This window comes from Podarcis pityusensis, assembly GCF_964106645.2.
Source record: "Podarcis pityusensis genome assembly, chromosome: 3".
Classification (NCBI taxonomy): domain Eukaryota; kingdom Metazoa; phylum Chordata; class Lepidosauria; order Squamata; family Lacertidae; genus Podarcis; species Podarcis pityusensis.
In genome coordinates, this window is record NC_138026.1 from 109,195,477 (window position 1) to 109,217,127 (window position 21,651).

The window sequence follows — 21,651 nt, forward strand, 5'->3', positions numbered from 1 at the left end:
TTCTGTGTGGAGCGTGTGTGCGACACTTGCAGGCTTTTCCCTCCTTGGGAAACTCCATGCGGCTCTTTAAAGGGGCTTTTCCGGGAGGTGGGGGAAGGGACTAAGGGGCTAAGCCAGAAGCAAGAAGAGCAAGAGGGAGCGCTGCGCAGCGATCCCTCTCGCTGTTCTGGCTTCTGGGATAGCTGTGCAGCCTGCATTCGCTCCATAAGATGCACACACATTTCTCCTTACTTTTTAGGAGGGAAAGAGTGCATCTTATAGAGCGAAAAATACGGTATTTAGGATCACCAACATCAGCAACCACAAAGAACAGAAAGCTAAGTGTTGTGTTTCAGAAAGGATTCTTCCCACTGGCCTCTGAATAGACACTTTACTTACTGAATGGATGAGATGGAAAGATAGACACAAAACTTGGGCCTGGAGGGGGATTAGCAATGCAGCTTTAACAATTCAAGCAAAAAGTTGAAATGGCACCAGGTTTGGGGCTGGTGGCTAAATGTTTAATCTTCACCTCCCCCTCAGTCAACAAGATCCAAGGGTCCTAAGTCAAAAAGGGTATTTGCCCTAGGGAGTTATAGGAGTAAATTTATCCTTTATCATGCAAATATCATGCCCTTGATAAGCAACACTGTGTTTGATTGCTGAATGCCAAACGTTCCTTTTCTACAGTGACATAAAGAACATTTTGACTACCAGAGGAGCTCTGTTCATTCATGTCATGCTACAAAAACAAATGCATCTGCACCTCACTCGGAATGTAATGTTGGCAGAATTTCCTCACCAAACGCAAACACACACACACACACACACACACAAAACACAAGAAAACCCTTGAAGACTAGCGCCGTATGACAGCACAGGCTATAATTAGCCAGAGCTCACATCATCACATGCATTAAGTGTTATCTGATGTTGTCATAGGTGTTAAGTTGTAGGGTAGTGGGGAGAGAGAATGTAAAGGCTGGGATCAAATGGCCAAGAAATGCAAAAAGTGCTATCTGTGACAACTGAATTATTTGTTTGTTTGGTATGTTTTATATTCCACCTTCCTTCCAACAAGAAATCCAAGCTGGTGTACATGGGTCTCCCAGGATGCTCTCCCATCCAGGATGCTCTCCCATCCCATCCAGGTCTCTCCCAGACCTGCTTTGCTTCAGCAATGAAACTGCCTCATAGACCATCTGAACTAAGAGCTTAAATGCAATTATTTGCCAACAGAGCCAGTCTTTGGGGGTAATTCAGTGTGCATGCAGGCGTATGGGTTGACAGAATCTGGACTAAGAATGCATGCAAAACTGGGGGGGGGAGGAACAGGGAAGGCAGGATGGATGGAAGGAAGGAAGGAAGGAAGGAAGGAAGGAAGGAAGGTGCCTTGAGTGAGAACACTGGTCCATCCACCTCAGTGATGTCTACACTGACTGGCAGTGGGTCTTCAGGATTTCAGGCAGGAAGTCATTCTGAGCCCTAGCTGGGGATGCTAAGGATTGAATTTCCAATGGTCAAAATAACACAATGTTCAAAATAATATAGAACAGCTCAAAATAGGAGCAACCTAACTAGGGGCGATGCACACAAGGGTATGTGTGAATATATATTCTGGCTGCTACCAGTAAGAGAAGAAGAGAAGAGTTTGGATTTGATATCACTACGCTAGGGAGTCTCAAAGCGGTTAACAATCTCCTTTCCCCTCCTTCCCCACAACAAACACTCTGTGAGGTGAGTGGGGCTGAGAGACTTCAGAGAAGTGTGACTAGCCCAAGGTCACCCAGCAGCTGCATGTGGAGGAGCAGGGAAGCAAACCCGGTTCACCAGATTACGAGTCCACTGCTCTTAACCACTACACCACACTGGCAAACTCAGTAAGTGATGAATCCTCCCTTACTGTGAAACCTCAGTCAATTCACAGGCTCCACTACCACCAAGCAATCGAATAGCAGATGGTGGGACATGATGCATTGTAGGCATCATACCTAGAGAGTGGTGATAGCACCGCACATGGGTTGATGATGGCAATAATTTGACACACATGCTCCAGATGTGGTACATGCACTGGGTAGCCCTGGTCTGATCCCTGCCTCTGATATAGACAACCAGCACCCTCCAGTAACAAGGGCCCCCATCCACTTCAGAATCATAGAATCATAGAATTGTAGTGTTGGAAGGGACCCTGAGGATCATCTAGTCCAATCTCCTGCAATGCAGGAATCTTTCACTGAATGTGGGACTCAAACCCATGGCCCTGAGATGGAGAGTCTCATGCTTTATTGAATGAGCTATCCCAGGACTAAGTGGCCAAGCAGAGCAACCTCTTTTGCATGCACCACCACTGAACACGTCAGTCTTGCCTGTCAACAGACCCAAGTGCCCCAGATATAATTCTAGTGCATGAACTGAATGAGGCACATGGATTTATGGCTTCATCTTTCATTATGCTGGCTATGCAGATGTGTGAGTGGCCCCTGCAGCTGTTTAGCCCGGGGCAGGGACACATGTGAATCCTCTCCTGTTCATGAGGAATTCATGACAATAGCTACACCCGCACCATCTGGAAGAAAACATTTTCCACTTCTTTGGCTTAGAAGTGGTTGACAGAGGGGGAGGAACAGGAGAGTTCACACACATGCAACTTGTACTAAGAGGTCATTTAGGGTTCATATTGCTGTGGAACTTGCAGGGCCGGTCCTATCATTGGGTAAAGTGAGGTGACTGAATTGGGCAGTGAATGCAGGAGGTTTGGGGGTAGCAGAACCCCTCAGTGGTTTGCCTCTGCTGGAAGACATAACCTGCTCTGCAATGACTAAACCAGCCTAGTACCCTCAGGGTTCGTGGAGGCTGCTGCCCTGTTTCTAAACAAGATTCAGCTGTCAGTCCAGCTCCTTTATGCAGTGTGGCAAGGGAGCAACATATTGTCCTTCGCTTCAGGCAGCAAAATGTCTTGGGGGGGGGACCCCAAGGAACTACACTGCCTGCATGATCACGGCTCCTCTTCTAAAATATTTACTTGTACAACTGTAATCAAACGAGCGGATTCCCCCCCCTTAAAACAAAGTTACTGTAAGCTTTCAGTGTTTCCAATCTAAAATTGAAGAGGGAGAGAGGGAGACATGATTCAGGCCATGTCTGGCCTCATTGGAAAAAGATAACAAAACAAACACATGTATAAATGGAAACTAACCTTGTAAAGCAGAAAGGGGGGGACGGACTTTTCAGCATCCACCCAGTGAGGCAGAAATAGTGGTGAAGGCAGTGCATGCCTCCAAGTGGAATCCATCCTCTTAGGAGGCATCTAAGGACATTACATCCCCATTGCTCCATAGGCTGGACTGTGATTGTTGTTCTACACTAGCACCTTTTTAAAGAGGTTCTCTCTATGGTCTGGATAATAAGTCATCAGAGTCCACATCAGTTGGCTGGTTCCCCAAGAACCAAGGAAAAGGTCCCATGGGCTAGATGTGGCCCATAGACTATAGTTTGCTCATCCTTGCTGTAAGGCATGAGTGTGAAACCACTGGCTGTCAAGGTAATGCTGAACTACAGCTCTCATCAGCCCCAGCAAGCATGGCCAGTAGCCAGGGATGATGGGAGTTGTGATTCAGCAACATCTGGAGGGCCAATGGTAAAGTCTTCCTTTAAAAAAAATCCCCACTACCCAAGTAAGGTAAAGGTAAAGGGACATCTGACCATTAGGTCCAGTCGTGACCAGCTCTGGGGTTACGGTGCTCATCTCACTTTATTGGCCGAGGGAGCCGGCGTACAGCTTCTGGGTCATGTGGCCAGCATGACTAAGCCGCTTCTGGCGAACCAGAGCAGCACGCAGAAAAGCCGTTTACCTTCCCGCCGGAGCGGTACCTATTTATCTACTTGCACTTTGATGTGCTTTCGAACTGCTAGGTTGGCAGGAGCAGGGACCAAACAATGGGAGCTCACCCTGTCACGGTGATTCGAACCGCCGACCTTCTGATCGGCAAGTCCTAGTCTCTGTGGTTTAACCCACAGCGCCACCCGCGTCCCTCACTATCCAAGTAAGAGGGAATAAAAAGCAGGGGTCAGCAAACCTTTTCAGCAGGGGGCTGGTCCATTGTCCCTCAGACCATGTGGTGGGCCAGACTATATTTTTTTGGGGGGGAATGAATTCCTATGCCCCACAAATAACCCAGAGATGCATTTTAAATAAAAGGACACATTCTACTTATGTAAAAGCATGCTGATTCTTGGACCGGCTGCGGGCCGGATTTAGAAAGCGATTGGGCCAGATCCGGCACCCGGGCCTTAGCTTGCCTACCCATGGAATAAAGAAAGACCTTAAGTGCTACAATTGGGATCAAGCACAATAACGTTACAGGAGTGCATAGATCTGACAACCCAGGGTAAGAAGGAGGAGGTTAGAAGGGTTTCTTGGCAGGCCATGCAGTAGGAAGGCAGGAAGGTGCCTTCTTGTTTGCCTTAGAGGTGCAGGCCTCCATTCTGTTTATACAGCAAAGGGGAAAAGAACACAAGTGTATATGCAAAGATGACTTAGGGCTTCTAAGATGAATGTGGAGCAACATTCAGTCTCCTCCATAGAAAAGTGTGCCATTGAGACATGATCAGCTGCACTGCCCCAAGGAACATGTGGGAAGTGTTCTTCAACAGCATTGCACTAGCTTACGTCTCATGAAATCGAAGGGAACAAATGCTCTGCGAAGTTCCTCTATGTATAGTTTCTTGCTATACAGAGGAAAATTTCCCTCTGACTTGATCAGCTTTCTGTGCTAGTCTCCAGAAACACATCCGCTCAATCGATGTGTTTGACCCACACTAGGATAGTCATAGCAAGCATAATTCCTAGGCAGATCAGTCGTGGGAATTTCATTTATATCTTTTAACTGGTTGTTGTTGTTTTCCATTGCCATTTACACTCTACTTTCCTAGTCAAGGGGCCCACAAGGCAGCTCAGAGCAATCAAAACTTAAAATACTTGAGCCCATTTCAATCCTAAAACCATTACAACAATGAAAGTGCATTTTTTCTCAGGCCTGATTTCACACACACACACACACACACACACTCCTTGCAGTCTTTGGGGCAGTAGGCTGTTGTGAACTGCCCTGAGATCTAGGACAAAATAAAAATAAAAATAGCATCTCCTCCTATTTTGAAAAATGCTACTATATTCCCCTCCCCTCAACACACACACACACATATACAAATTATCATTCAGTAATTAAGTGGAGCTTTCACCTATATTTTTCTCTACTTGCTAGGATACAGGTGAAGATCTTAACCAATTCCTCAGCTGCAATCTAAACATTCTTGCTAGGGAGTTAAGCCCAGTGAACAAACACACCATGCCTTACTTCTGAGTAGGAATGCAGAGGATTGTGCTGTATCTCATCTATTTAACGCTGAAATGAGTGAAGAGTAGAACAGGAAATAAAACATACGGGACACTGCAGTCAGTTCAGAAATAATTGACTCCCAGGGTATTGACACTTCAGCTTATTAATAAGGGCATTGCATTTGGGCTAGTTAGTTGTATTTGTTGTCAAGATAAGTGCACAAGTTGAAGACATTCCATGCAACAACACCAATTTAGCTACTGTCTAAACAGAATTTTTGCCTCAAGCAAGCTGCTTTATATCGCTGATGAACCAAAAAGCATAAGTGAGGACTGGCCAATTAAGGCAGACCCCTCGCCCTCAGCAATTCCTGCAAAGCCCCCAAGTGCTTGTTCCAGAGCGTTTCAGTGAATTCATTTATTCATTATTTGATTTACTGATTTATGAACAACCGGAGGCAAAACTTCTAAAAAACAAAAAACTATTTCTGCAATTAATATTCTATAAAATGACTGGGTCACACGTCAGGGAAAGCCCTCTTTTTTAAAAAGAGAGAGGGAGAGCGAGAGAGAGAGAGAGAGAGAGAGAGAGAGAGAATAAATTTTCAGTAGCCTCATAAATGTAAAGACACCAGGCACATGTATCCTTCCTTTCAGCTGGTAACTGATTCCAGAGAATGCAGCTGCATCAATAAAATCCTGATTTCTCATACAAACTTAATACACCTTGGGGGCATGTGGTACTCTCAGCAGAGCTCCACCTAAGGCAAGGATTTTGCGGGGGGGGGGGGTCCCCTCAGGTAACCTGGCCTCAAGTTGTGCAGGTTTAAAGTTAGAGTTCCCATATTTGGAAGAGCAAAAAAGAGGACACACACACATATATAGACACATACAGGTACACACACACACACATATACATATGTATGTGTATGTGTGTACAGTGGTACCTCGGGTTACATACGCTTCAGGTTACATACGCTTCAGGTTACAGACTCTGCTAACCCAGAAATAGTGCTTCAGGTTAAGAACTTTGCTTCAGGATGAGAACAGAAATTGTGCTCCAGTGGCGTGGTGGCAGCAGGAGGCCCCATTAGCTAAAGTGGTCCTTCAGGTTATGAACAGTTTCAGGTTAAGAACGGACCTCCGAAACGAACTAAGTACTTAACCCGAGGTTCCACTGTGTGTGTGTGTGTGTGTATTTGTGTGTGTGCGTCATATATATATATATATATATATATATATATGTGTGTGTGTGTGTGTATATATATATATATATATATATATATATATATATGCAGGACCTCATTTTTTGCGCAATAGGGTCTCAATGCTCCAGCCAGCCTCGCACCAAGGCTGGCTCAGCTGGGGAGCGGGAGTCTGCTACCAAAAAATAGAATAAAATGGACATTTTGCCAAGATTAAAAAAATCCCCCCGGACCCACATTTTATCCCCCCTACCCCCCCCCCAAAAAAAAATAAAAGAGGACATGTCTGGAAAATCTGGACATATGGCAACCCGGACGCTTGGGGAGAGGTCGTCACTGAGGTATTGTGGTCCTGAGCCATTTAAGGCTTTATAACTCAACTGGGCCTGAAAACTAAGCAGCAGCTGGTGCAGTTTGGCCAGGATCGGTGAAAGTATTTACCGACAACCCACATAGCTGTACGTACTGCATGTTCTGTATATGAGTGTGATTATGCTCGCCACATCTGTTAGGATGTATGATATAAAGCTGAACACACTGCCAATTTCAGCATTATCTCTCTGTGCTTAAAGACCTCTAAATTAGGTCTGTTAATTTCAGTGGGCATACTCTGAGTAAAGCTACCAGCCCTTCTCACTCAATAGATGAAAAAGGGTTCTAGCCCAGGGACATTTGACATTGTGCTTCCTAGCACACAGGATTTCAGAAGAAGAAGAGGAGGAGGAGGAGGAGTTTGGATTTGATATCCCGCTTTATCACTACCCGAAAGAGTCTCAAATCAGCCAACATTCTCCTTCCCCTTCCTCCCCCACAACAAACACTCTGTGGGGTAAGTGGGGCTGAGAGACTTCAGAGAAGTGTGAGTAGCCCAAGGTCACCCAGCAGCTGCATGTGGAGGAGCAGGGAAGCGAACCTGGTTCACCAGATTACGAGTCTACTGCTCTTAACCACTACACCACACTTGCTTTCTACACAAAGCGGGTCCCCACCTCCCCACACACATTTCATTCACTCCAACGATTGCAACTTCCCAGTCCTCATTTTCTGGCAGCTGTTCCTGATAAGACCAGTGTTGGTGTTTTGTCCCTCTGTTTACCTATGGGAGGGATGAGGATATAATATTTGCATATAATACTTGCTAGCACACCCAGAATCACAGAGCTGAAGACCACCTTGTCCTACCCCCTCCAGACTCATGCAGGTGACCCACGGCTGGATCACCCCCAAGAGCCATGGTGTTTTGTGCCCATTGGACAGGTGGGGTGGAAGACAAGGGGCTCAGCTACATTAGCCAAAAAACATTTTGAATGTGATATCAACATACAGCACCAGATGGCGCTGGAGAGCAAATAAAAATTCTGTGTGATTTTTACAACCTTTTTTTCCCTTTTGTTATAACGATTTAATTTCTGACTTATTTATAGCAACTTTTTTCTATCTGTAGATCCACCCAAGGAGCCTAACAGTAGCTGAAGCCAGAGTCAATGACAGGTGGCGTCAACTAAGGGCTTGTCCCACTTTTTTCAAGCACAGGTCCGTGCTTCAAAGCTCTGTGACAGAGAACCCTGTATTTATTTATTTTGCTCTGGGGCTTTCCCTGTGAAAACCTGCTCTTTAAATCTGAAGCAGAGCAAATAGCAATTTGTGTTTTCTGCAGTTTGCCATTCAGCGCTTGGACACAGAGCTTTAAAGTGTGGGCCGTGCTCAGAAAGCACAGAGGAAAGGTAAGCCCTCATTCAGTTTTTTTGTCCCTGTCCTTCTCCCTACTGAGTCCAGCAAGGGCAACATTGAGACTGAAAAGGAGGAAACTGACAGGCAGTGCCACGCCATCTCCCACCCCAGCGCAGGAGGAAGTGTTGCTCCTGTAGAAAATGGGAGATGTTCAGTTCAGTTTGCATTTTAATGTGAACCTACCTAATATGTAGAGGGATACGGGTGGCGCTGTGGGTTAAACCACAGAGCCTAGGGCTTGCTGATGAGAAGATCGGCGGTTCAAATCCCCATGACAGGATGAGCTCCTGTTGCTCGGTCCCTGCTCCTGGCCACCTAGCAGTTCGAAAGCATGAAGTGCAAGTAGATAAATAGGTACCGCTCCGGCAGGAAGGTAAACGGTATTTCCGTGCACTGCTCTGGTTCGCCAGAAGTGGCATAGTCATGCTGGCCACATGACCTGGAAGCTGTACACCGGCTCCCTCGGCCAGTAAAGTGAGATGAGCGCTGCAACCCCAGAGTCGTCCGCAACTGGACCTAATGGTCAGGGGTCCCTTTACCTTTACCTTTACCAAACATGTACTTCCTGAAACAATACCCTACCGAAATACTGCTACCTTCCAAAATCCACACTCTTCCAAGTTTTGTTAGGCAGTGTCCCAAACAACAGCAACAAAATAGTAAGCTACATTGCATCTACTAGGGTTGAGTGCAAATCTCATGTCTGCTTATGCTCCACCTCGATCACTGAGAACCTCTGATGGGGCAATACTGAGGTTCAGTTCACCATCACTAGGCACCAAGCCTTTGGTGTGATAAGCCTGCCCTGTAGAATTCTTTGCCTGTAGGAGTCCAGTGGAAGCAAGTCCCTTCATTCAGATCTCTTCTTCCTTGGACAGGCCTCTACAACATGAATTTTAATAGAATCATAGAATCGTAGCATTGGAAGAGACTCTGAGCATCATCTCGACCAGCCCTCTGTAATGCAGGAATCTCAGCTAAAGTATCCATGACAGATGGCCACCCAACCCCTTCGTAAAAAGCTCCAAGGAAAGAGAGTCCACCGTCTCCTGAAGGCGGCCATTCCACTGTCGGACTTCTTTCTTTTTAACCCGATCAGTATTATTATTATTATTATTATTATTATTATTATTATTATTACTACTACTACTACTACTACTACTTTAAATGATTTTAATTACCTTTATATGGATATCTTTGTTGGTTTCGGTTTTATATACCGCATTCTCCCTTTTTGTTTTATTTCTCAATGAGAGTGTGACTTGCAAATGTGTAAATAAGTAAGTGCACATTTTTGTGAAAACAACTTACAGAAAACACACAGCATTAGGAAAAACGGATTGCAAAAATGTGTTCATTAGGCAAAAAATATCGGGGGAAATGAGCCTATTAGGAGAAATGTGCAATAAAATGCTGATGAATTTTTGTGATGCAGAATTGTGGCAAACTGAACTTAAGATCGTGAAAATGATGATAAGTATAATAATTAGTAGTAGAAACAGCGGCATTCCTGGCCTGTTTACTGGTTTTGTGCTCTGATTCTACAATCCAAATAAAGTGATGCAACTTAGGCATCCTTCCCCTTAAACAGACGTCCTCACTTCCTGGATAAGGAACCACTGATATAAATCTAATCCTTGGAATGTGCATCTGATTGTGGGTGTGGTCTGTTGGCCCAGTGGCACGAACACAAATGCACAACGTGGTCCATCACATTCTGGCACTGATAAGGATGCTTGCACTGATAGAACATTTTTTTGCGTTATTTTTACTTATTTATGCATTTTATGTACAGTCGTCGTCCCCCATATACATGTGTGTGTGTGTGTGTGTGTGTGTCAAAATCTGGAGAAGTGAGAATTTTGGAGGATAGCTGTGTTTCTGCTTGGACATTGTTTCAAGCAGTGCTTTTTTCTGGGGGGATGCAGGGGGACGCATACCCCTAAACATTTTGTGAATCTAAGTTTGACCTCATTGAGAAGTGGTATTTCAATATGAGTAGGAAAATGAGAGTACCCATATATATATATATATATATATATATATAGGGCGAAAGCACTGGTTTCAATTAATGTGAATTAGGCAGATTTGCACAGTGAGGCATTCTCCTTACACATTGCCCAAATTATACGTGCTAAACATTTTTTAATAGTGAAATTTAAACTGTTGCAACCTGCCCTGACACCTTCTAGTGAAGGGTAGCTAACGAATTTAATAATAATACGAATAGTAATAATGACACAAATGTTGCTCTGTGCTGTTGATGTTTGAAAAGGTGATTTATCCAGTTTAGACACAACTACAATTAATGTCCAATGCACTGACGCCTTTCCCCTCCCTCCACTAAAATCTGAAGAAATACCCCTAGAAAAGAAACTCAGCAGTGCTACTTCTACATACAAATTGTTGAACTGTTGTTGTCAAAGATACAGAATTAGCTAGAGGGGGCACTATCTTCCTTGGTTTGCCTTAGCTATCTCCCAGACCTTTCCTAATCATTGGAAAATCATAAAGACAGAACCTGAATAGAACAAATAGTGATGAATCCAACTGCCCACCAAAGGAAGGACATTTTCTCTCCCAGCCCCTGCTGCCTGTCCCCCTGACCCAACTCAGCCTGTGCAAGGAAGAAAAATAAGTAGTGGGTGTTATGTACTGAAGTTCTCACCCTGGGCCAGCAGGGGGATACTGTAGATAGTTCAGGTCCACATATGCAAATAAGGGATTGAAAGTGACATTCAGGGATTGGATAGTTACAGAAAATGGTTACTGTTGCATTCTAGTGGAACTCTATATAAGCAGGCTGGCTGAACCCTTCAGTTCAGTTCTCTTCTGGCCTGTGAATAAACAAGAGCTGTTTGAAGAATCGCTGTGTCGTCTGATATGTTCACCCACAACTTAACAGTGAGCACCTTCATTACTAAAATAGCTCTAAATGGGTAGTTTTTTGAGGGAAAATGAGTTAAGCTGTCCGTGGAAGAAGAAGTCAACCCCTCCACCATTCCCTGGTGCATTAGGAGTTCAAAAGTTAGTAGTGGTGCAATATTTCTTGTGCCGACCAGTGCAGAGGACTTTTGTTATTAGATGGGAAGCGGCTTCTGATTTTTAATATAATTTTCTCAGCCTTTTATTTCTCAGTTGGATGAGTGGGTGGGGGGAAGACATGACAGCCATGACAGCATTGCCGAATTCTAGCATATTGATAAGGCTATATTTAGGCTTCAGGGAAGTGGTTGTGGAGAACCAGCAGGGAACGGGGCAGCAGCAAAACTAAACTGCTCATATCTAATGCGGGAACACATCATCGAGGTTTTTCAAGTGCCGTATTTTTCGCTCTATAAGACGCACCAGACCACAAGACACACCTAGTGTTTGGAGGAGGAAAACAAGAAAAAAAATATTCTGAATCTCAGAAGCCAGAACAGCAAGAGGGATCGCTGTGCAGTGAAAGCAGCAATCCCGCTTGCTCTTCTGGCTTCTGGGATAGCTGCGCAGCCTGCATTTGCTCCATAAGACGCACACACATTTCCCCTTACTTTTTAGGAGGGAAAAGGTGAGTCTTACAGAGCAAAAAATACGGTATTTGACTGGAACATTCAACAACTCTGTGTTTGTGTGTGCTGCTGAGGAATCATATAGTCCCAGCAGCTAACAGGACAGGAAAGACTGAAGGCTGAATTAAGGTAGATTCACAGAGCAACACTGACTTTGCCCTGACTGATGCAAGAGAGCAGCAGCTGTGGGACCATAGGATTCTGCAGAACAGATCAGGAGGACTGTGGCCTATGGCAGAGGTTTTCAGCCTTTTGGGATCCACAGCTCCCTTGACCAACTACATTCTTTCTGCAGCACTCCTGTGGGGCTCAGGAACCCAGATATGTCACCCCTTGCCTGCAGAGCTGGCAGCCCCTCACCCTTTTTCGAACACCCTCCCTTCTGGAGTGTTCCCTCAGCCTCCTCTCCTCTCTTCTCCTCTTTCCTTGTGAGTGCTCTGGGCAGCCACAACTTCCACCCCTGGTCTCAGAGCTGCTCCCCTACCCCAAAGCACCCCTGATCATAATTCAAGGCACCCGAGGGTGCCACGGCACTCTGGTTGAAAACCACTGGCCTATGGTATGAGTGCCCCAGATGAAACCAATTCCCTCTTCTGATCAGCAACTCCATGAGTACAGGGAGCAAGTAGCCAGGACTCACTTTCCAGAGCTCTTGATTCAAGACATTTAACACCTGACACACTCTTAGGAAAACAATCTGAACAATGATATTTATCATGGGGGAGGGTGGCTGGGATCATCACACAAGCCTGCTGCCCCCCTATACAGTCATACCTCAGGTTAAATGTGCTTCAGGTTGAGCGTTTTCAAGTTATGTTTCGTGGTGACCCAGAAGTAACGGAGCGCGTTACTTCTGTGTTTCGCCACTCGTGCATGCGCAGACGCTCAAAATGACGTCACACGCATGGCGGAAGCGGCGAATCACGACCTGCGTACGTGCAGACGTGCAGTCGCAGGTTGTGTTCTACTCAGGATGTGAACGGGGCTCTGGAACGGATCCTGTTCGCATCCAGAGGTACCACTGTAGTGGATTTTTTTCTTCAAAATAGCTCCATTATTATTCTCTAGATCTTCATGGGGAGGGCTCCCGATTCGTGCAGAGATCTCTGCACTGAGTGAAAAGTTTGTTTGACCTTTGGATGAGTCACTACGAGCAACGTTAGGTGGAAGCAGCTCTCTGGTCTATAACTCCCACAGCACTAAATCTTTAATCACCACACATCACAGAGCGGACCCAGCTAGGCAAAAAATGAATAATGCATCCCTGACTTTCTCAGATGCAAACACAGCAGACAAGTGGTGATCTTTAAAAATTTAAATTTCTAGTGATTGGAAATGAGAGCTCAAGTTGTGAAATAAAGTTGCGAAGTTTCAGAGTGGTGTTTTCCCCACTCTGGGTTCTCCCTCTGCCCCCCTCCCCACACATGAATCACACAAACTCTCTTATGTGGCTTTTAAAAGAAGCCATGGATGATTATCTGTCATTCCAGATGAGATGCTACTAGAAAATTGTCTCATTGGTCATTTCCCTCATCCCCCTAGATTTGACCCTTGTTAACAAGGACAGGGATATCAAATGAAATGATGTATTTTCATTTGGAAAGGTGGAAGGGAGAAAAACAAGGCTAATCCAAGTGTTCGGAAGAGTTCAAAAGAATCAGCAGAAGAGAACAGTGTTACAGAAAACAAAACTGTCACGATTTCTCAGATGAAAGCAAGCCAAACTCAGCATTCATTTAAAGCAAGAATTGGGGTGCGGGGATAGAAATAACCGTAGACTACAAGATTACATTTAGAAGATAAATAATTCTTTACGCCACAGTGGAAAAACATCTGATAGAAATCAGTAAAGAAGGATAATCTTTCTATGGAATTTTAATGACATTCTATTGAGTTCTAGCTCCCAGAGAGAGAATTTTTGATGCTGTTATAGGATTGAGGGGTAGCTTAGACGGCATCTTTGGGGCTGCCTCCAAGCCTGTGATTTTTTTAAAAAAAAATCTGTTAGATGTGATTCTGTATGAAAGGAGTCTGTCAAGGCAGTCAAACTAGTCTTTTTGTCAAGTTAATGGTTCCAGCCATGTGTGTTAAGTGTTTCTTTGTAGGACTAAAGAGTATGGGTGACTAAGGGTCTAGGAAGGGGGGTTAAAAGGGAGCAAGTTTCTACCCCTCTCCTGAAGGGAGGTGATGCTACCAGTGAGTATAAGAGTAGACCTGAGTCCAGTCTTGTCATGACTTGCTCTTTGTGCTGAATGCAAAACTAATGTACTTAGGCAGCTTGATACCTAAGGGTGAGGGGGCAACATTTGCTGAAGTGTTAATGCTATGACCCTTTCCACCTTATGCTCATCGTGTGTGTGTGTGTGTGTGTGTGTGTGTGTGTGTGTGAATTATAATAATATATTAGAAGGGTGTCAAAGTCTCCTGTGACCTTTATTCCAAGGAAAGCAAAACTGATGTATGTGTGCTGACCCTCCCCACTCCCCAAAACGATATGGTATTGTAGATGGCATAAGTATCTAGATGAAAACAACAACAACATTATTGCCCTCCATTCCTTTTTATCACTGTAGGAGTTACAGAGGAGGAGTGAGATGACAGTTGCCGTTAGTTAGGTTCAGGATAAATATTTGTGAAAGGAAATCTTTCATCCCTATGCTTGATGGAAGGAAATGAAGAAGGTGAAACTAAATTCAGTAGGACTTCGGTTCTACAGGTTTCATCTCACCAAAAGCCATTTTTATGACAATATCGAAGAAAAGCTCACATGGGAAACTGAATGCTGTTTAGCTTCTGCAGCCTCTCGCTCCGTTTTTTACCCATGACCGCAGAGGTGCCTCAGTGAAAAACTGATCCAAAACTTAAGGAATCCTCTGCACATCCTTACATCATGCTATCTAATATTGCCTATCTAATGCTGTAAGGACTAGAAGGAATCAATCCTAACTGTGGTATGGGAATACAAAGCAACGAGTTCCCTACCACATTTGCAGGCCTGTGGCACAGACCAGAAGCAGACCAATTTGTCCATCTCTGCTTATTTTGTACATTCTATCTTGTTGGCTTGTGGGACTCACAATCGAGTCTGGAGCCCCTAAGATGGATGGGTGGTGTCTTGTAAGCCTCCTTCTAGCAATTCCTGCAGCCAAGCTGGTGCCAAATGCATTGGTCTGCTTTCTTTTGGACCACATCACCACCTGTTGCTTGGACAGCCCAGGACCTTCATACTCCAGGCTTGCACTCTGGAGAGGTTACTTTGGTGCTGCTAAGGCAGCAAAAGCAACGTGGGAGGCAGCAGTTAGTGGTCTTTGCAGCCACAGTGAGTGCTGTGATTCTCCAGTTGTTTGGCCTCACCTCTGAGGTACACTCCATTGACTTTGAAGACAGATGGATGCCAACTTCTTGATGCATGCTGCTTTCTTGGCAATGCAGCAGAAGGGCTACTCAGGGGAACCTGTAGTCAAGATCTGACCAATCTCTTTAACATAACAAGCTGCAGCCTAGTTCCACACAACCTGTGAGCTATCAAGCCAAACACAAGGCAGCAGCAAATGCAGCAGCCCATCAGAGGCTTGACAAAACCTACAATTTTTACGCTGAAAAAAACCAAATGACTTTTCAATCACTCGGAAGAGCTTCAATACATGACTGGTGGGCTGAGCATCATAATTTCAGCACATGTGTTATAGCTCAATCATCCTGCCTGAAATCTTATTGCCATCTATAATTTAAATCATGGATCCCAATTGAATTGAATTAAATACAGATTCAAAACCCACTAAAAAAACTAAAGCGATTTGGAGGTTAAGCTTAGAGATCTATCAGTATAAATCCAAATAAGCAGACTATGAATCAGATGGTAAGCCTTTTTAATATATGTTGGTTTTCAGAACACTTAAGGTTCTGATTTAATGGAATCTTTGTTCTGAAAAGCCACTTTTGCTACTTATTTATTTTTTCATTCTAATCTGCAGAGCTCTTTTCATTGTTTTTTGTATTCACTCTCACATAAACCTTGCGAGGTGAGCCACTATCATTCCCATTTTACTGATGTAAAACTGAGGTTTAGAGAAGGCATCCTCAAACTCGGCCCTCCAGGTGTTTTGGGACTACAATTTCCATCATCCCTGACCATTGGTCCTGTTAGCTAGGTATGATGGAAGTTGTAATCCCAAAACATCTGGAGGGCCAAGTTTGGGGGTGCCTGGTTTAGGGGAAAGACTGCAAAAAAGAGTAATTGAGAACCTAGATCTAGCTTCAAGCCTAGCACTCTCTGGGTTGCATTCAGCAAAGTCACCCACTTCATGCAAGGACTTCTATTTCCACCACGGAACGGTCCCTCCCTCTGCCTTCTATAGGGATTTCCACCACCCTCCAGAGCATATTTGGAGGGCTATGGGGACATGTAGGGAGAGAAGAGGGAGGGGATGTTCAAATGTGCATGCAAAAGTCATTGCACAAACGGGTTGACTTTGTTGATTACAACCCAATCCATTCACCCAATCTTATGTTTAATTTACTCAATTTATCCCTCTTTCTCTGTTTCATAGGGCAATGAAATTTTATGCACAACTCCCTTTTTTTTTATTTACATGCTCCTCATCCAATTAAAAAAACCCACACATTTCATTTAATTTAAGATGTCTTAAAACATTTGGCGATGTTTTTCACAAGATTCCCCCTCCCCATCAACTTTTGCTCAGAGACAGCATTTCCCCAAATTATTTGTCAACAATGTGTTTGTATCCTTGATTGTCCACAAAGCCATTAACAATTGTAGGAATGCCAAACTTTCCCATAGGGCAGACTGCCTCCCACCCCGCCCCATATGGAATATGGGTAAAAATGGTTTCCTTCACTGGCAATAAAGTTTCACATGCATTTTGCTAAGGACAAAAATATATATTTTGAGATGCAACAGACGCTGTCAGATGCAATGAGTTTCTGCAGACACAACAACACCTCTTTATTTCTTGTTAAGGCTCCAGATTATTAATGGGAAAATGCCTGCAAGTTATCCTTGTGTTTGAAAATCCACTGTGGGAAGGATTAATAAACATAGCTAGGTCTGATAGGGACGAGGAGGGAAATTTCTAAATTGGACCTAAATCAGCCCATATGTATTCCCTTGCTGAATCAGATAGAAGGTCCTTCTAGTACAGCTGTTTTTCTTTGGTGGTGGTGCTGAACCTAATATCTCTGAGCACTCCCCTCTTGATTGTCTCCAATTTCTGATATTCAGGTGGGTTTAACCTTAAAAAAAATAATAATGATCCAAGCCGCATGATATCTTGTAGCACTGTTCTAAATGCTGATTCAAGCATTGCAGGGGCCATATTTTCCAAGTCCAATTGCTTACTCTCAAGATTTGTGACCTCATGGCTAAATAAAGAGACACAGCAGTGGCTGGGCTGAACTAGGGTCACTCTGTTTAAGAATAAAACCCATTTTTAAAGCCTGCAGAGGGAAAACACTATTGATCCTGGAATAAACCTGAGCCAGAACAAACTGCAGCCCTAGGGTGACCAAAACCCCTGGCCAGTACTGAGGCAGAACTAAGAGCTGAATGGGCCTTTCCAAAGGTACATTTTCAGAAGAGTTAGCAATGTGCAAGGCAGGTTCGGGGCTCTGAGCTGACTGCTAAAGAACAGGAGATCACTGCAACTGAGGTGACTTGTGTTCTCTCTTTCATGGGAGGTTTTTAAGCAGAGACTGGATGACCATCTGCCATGGATGCTTTAGTTGAGATTCCTTCATTGCAGAGGGTTGGACTACATGACCCTCGAGGTCCCTTCGAACTCTACAATTTCATGTTTCTATGACTTCTACTGAGGAGCCTCCTGCTTCCCACAGTCCAAAGGTGGAGGGCACCCACCACACATAGAATAGAGAAGGAGTGCCTTTCTTCAGGTCAGATGCTTGGCTATTTAAGAATCTCAGGCTGTCCACAAGGGGCTGAAGCCTGGAAGAAGTCCTGCATTGCAGGGGGTTGGAACAGATGACCATTTGGGTCCCTCCCAAATCTATACATTTCAATTTTACAAAGTAGACAGCATCTTAAAAAGCAGAGACATCACCTTGCCAACAAAGGTCCGTATAGTTAAAGCTATGGTTTTCCCAGTAGTGAAGTATGGAAGTGAGAGCTGGACCATAAAGAAGGCTAATCGCCGAAGAATTGATGCTTTTGAATTCTGGTGCTGGAGGAGACTCTTGACAGTCCCATGGACTGCAAGAAGATCAAACCTATCCATTCTGAAGGAAATCAGCCCTGAGTGCTCACTGGAAGGACAGATCGTGAAGCTGAGGCTCCAATACTTTGGCCACCTCATGAGAAGAGAAGACTCCCTGGAAAAGACCCTGATGTTGGGAAAGATTGAGGGCACAAGAAGAAGGGGACGACAGAGGATGAGATGGTTGGACAGTGTTCTTGAAGCTACCAGCATGAGTTTGACCAAACTGTGGGAGGCAGTGGAAGACAGGAGTGCCTGGTGTGCTCTGGTCCATGGGGTCACGAAGAGTCGGACACGACTAAACAACAACAACAGTCTGGAGGCAGAGGTTTGAAACACCTCTCAGTGTGGAACTATCCATGGTCCTGAACCTGACCTGCCTTGCTGATTTCTCCATAGGCTCCAGCACTTAGGCCAGCACTCAGTAGCAGGAATGATCCCTCTGAGCTGATTCAACACAGATTCAGGAATCTGATGTATACATGAATATTTTTGCATTTGCTTTGATGGGAGGGGCAGCTCCCTATGTACATGGCTTGTGAGCATGGAACTATGTGTTGGTGTTTAGGAGGAAACACCTGAAAGCGGGAAAGCTCTGCATATCCATTCAAGCTCTTGTACTTTTAAAGAATCACTGGAATGGGATCATTTAACAAACTTTATATACCGCTTAATTGTAGTAAAACCTCTAAGTGACTTACAATAGATATTTAAATGATCAACGAGAACAGTGGAAAACCATTGAAAAAAATTAAAAATAGGTAAAATTATTGGTAAAAGATATTAAAAGACACCAACACCTGTATGTCTGGATAGGGTGGCCTAATAAAAAATGTTTTAAGCAGGCACTGCAAAGAGTACAGGGAAGGCACTGCCTGGCATCCATAGGCAAGGAGTTCCAAAGTGTAGGTTCTGTCACACTAAAGTGTCAATGATAATTATGTGCTACCTGTAACAGTGCTAATTCCAGAGATTAAAGAAGCTGACTGAGCACATATAGGGGATGGGCAATTTCACGTGTAAACTAGTCCCAAGCCATTAAGAGGTGGGATGGAACTCTAGGTATTCAAAGTTAAGAATTTAAATCCACCCAGTCCTAGAATCCATCTAAAACAAAATAAAGTGGCAAATCTACATTGTGAATGCATCATTATTAAAATATAGCACTGTAGCAATCAAAAAGTTGACCTAAACATCATTTTTTTTTCTGAATGGCTGCTCACTGAATACCTTGAAGCCTCCTGCCTGCATTCTCAAAAGGTGTAGCTCAGACACAGGCTGACCACCTCAAAGAGAATGAAGCCTTGGTGCCATCGCACAATAAGAACGCCCTTCATTCCACACATACACTTTTGCAAGACGGAAATCCCACAGAGATCCCAAAGAAGAGTAGATACGCAAGACAACAGCAATGACAAATCCTCATGTTGCATTCTTATAGTAGAGGTAGTAAAGAATATATTGTTTAGAGCAGGCATCCCCAATCTGCGGCCCCTCAGATGTTTTGGCCTACAATTCCCATGATCCCTAGCTAACAGGCCCTGTGGTCAGGGATGATAGGAATTGTAGTCCAAAATATCTGGAGGGCTGAAGGTTGGGGATGGCTGGTTTAGAGTCATTTTCAAGATGCAGACATTCAGTCGTACAGTAAATCAGTCTTGATTTATTTATTTTTTTAAAAAGGTGGAATTTGTATTAGGGAGGTGGGCTCACATAACCATCTTTGCAATGGGGACTCAGGTGTCAGATTAAAGAAACAGTTACACACACACACAGGTAAATTGAGGTTATGAGGCCCTGGCCTTTTGTCAATCTCATGATGGAATGTCATTTATGGTGGTGACGTTATTTACCTCTTTGAGACAGCCCATGAAGTTGTTACTGACTGGTGACCCAGGCAAGTCTGCTGTGCTAGGACTGCCTCCAACATAGAAAAAGTCATCGGAGCCCAACATGGTGTAGTCTTCTTGTGTGTAGCCCGTCGTGGTCAGAATTCCATCCACTGATATTGTCACCTAGATAACAAAGCACAGGGAAAGGACACGCTATACTCAGACCTACATACTGCTGTCCTTGGGATATGCCTGGTTTTTTATTGTTGTTTTTTATATTTTTATTTGTTTTTATTATTGTTTTTATTATTTTTTGAGACCTAAGGCGGAGCCCATTTTCATGTCTGTTTGAGGTTTAGTCTTGGATTCTATCCCTAGGTGCTCTAACTAGTTAAAAGAGTTGTCTTATTATTGAGCTAGTGTCAGCAAGTCCCTATTCGCAACTCAAAAAGGTTGATTAGCAGACACAAAAATGGTGTTAGTAGAATGCTTCCCTAGGTTAGTTTAGCTGGTGTTACATATTAGTAAGTTCAGTAAAGTCTGTCATCGACTAATAAAAAGAACGTGCACCTTGAAAAAACAGAAAACAAAAGAAAAAGAGGCACAAGCAATATCGCCAGCAGCACCATCACTGTTTGCACCATATATACAGCAGCGACTTGTCCATGCAAGAGCCTAGAGTCCATGCCAAAGCAAGAGGGAGGGAAGAAGAGGGGTGAGGGGAACCCAGCAAAGAACGACCAAGTGGCAGCAGCACACTCTGATGTGCGCATGCAGGAAAGCGAGTATTAGAGAAGGAGAAGAAAGGAAGAGAAAGGAATGGAGAGAACCAAACGCCTTTGTTGATGAAGTAACAGTATGTAGATGTGTCACTTCCGTCATTCTCGTCCGTGCCCGCATGCCATGCATTATGAATGGTTAGAGCGCCAGCTAGGCTGGCGGCACGCTAGGCCAGCTTAATCCCTTGTTAGTTAACCACAGCTTTTGATGCAAAATGTTAAGGATGCCCCTCTACGTGTGAGTTCAAAAAAAGAGAGAGAGAGAGGAGAGAGAAAGAATTGGACAGGAACAGATAAAGTAAAAGAAAATAGGAGGTCAACAACAGATGAAGAGGAGGTTAAAAAAGTAAGCAGAAGAGTACCAACCGCAGTTCCTCTTTTGTTAATGATGTCTACAGTTAAAAGAAAGAAAGGAAACACACGGCAAACCCAAAATAAGAAACAATTAGAATGATATCTACCGAACAATGTAGTTTGTTTACCATAGCGTGTCCAATGCCTGAGTGCTTTGTGGAGAAGGGGGGAGAAAGGAAATTAAAAACTTGTGAACAGAATAACGATCGTTTACTTAAAAAATATGATGGTCACTACCAATGTTAGTACATTATTTTGGTTCAGGTAACGGTTAGTAGAATGAAACATTCCATGAATGACATGTTAGTTATTAAGCATGTTAGTAACACAGAAAAAAGGGCAAAATAATTTTACAAGGAAAAATAAAAAAGCAGACTAACAGATACGCCTCCACAGAGGTAACAGCAGTTGTCTTTTCCTGCAAATATATTTATATATAGAGATCGATATTGATATATATACTGTAGAACTTATTTCAGCTCTCCACTGGACAGAAACAGACATAATGACCACATTCCTTTTGTCCTCTTCCAACTGAGTGTTTCTGACAGACATTCAAAATGACTCTCGGGGGGTGGAACGCCTAAAGCTCATCAGCTGACCACTGCTTCTCCTGACCCCCAAATCCCCCCCAAGCGAATCAGCAGGA

At 44.0% G+C, this 21,651-nt stretch overlaps 1 protein-coding gene across 29 annotated transcripts in view; it reads right to left on the reverse strand.

The window, feature by feature from the left end:
* Positions 1 to 21,651, reverse strand: part of NRXN1 (neurexin 1) — a 1,569,693-nt gene that overhangs the window by 626,603 nt on the left and 921,439 nt on the right. For 13 of the 29 annotated variants that reach the window (XM_081000811.1, XM_081000828.1, XM_081000824.1 and 10 more), the window contains 2 exons: positions 21,110 to 21,154; positions 19,891 to 20,052 (listed from right to left, as the gene is read on the reverse strand). In XM_081000811.1, coding sequence (XP_080856937.1) covers positions 19,891 to 20,052; positions 21,110 to 21,154 — 207 coding nt within the window. The remainder of the gene's footprint in view (positions 1 to 19,890; positions 20,053 to 21,109; positions 21,155 to 21,651) is intronic. The other 16 variants (XM_081000816.1, XM_081000815.1, XM_081000826.1 and 13 more) reach the window with 2 other exon arrangements.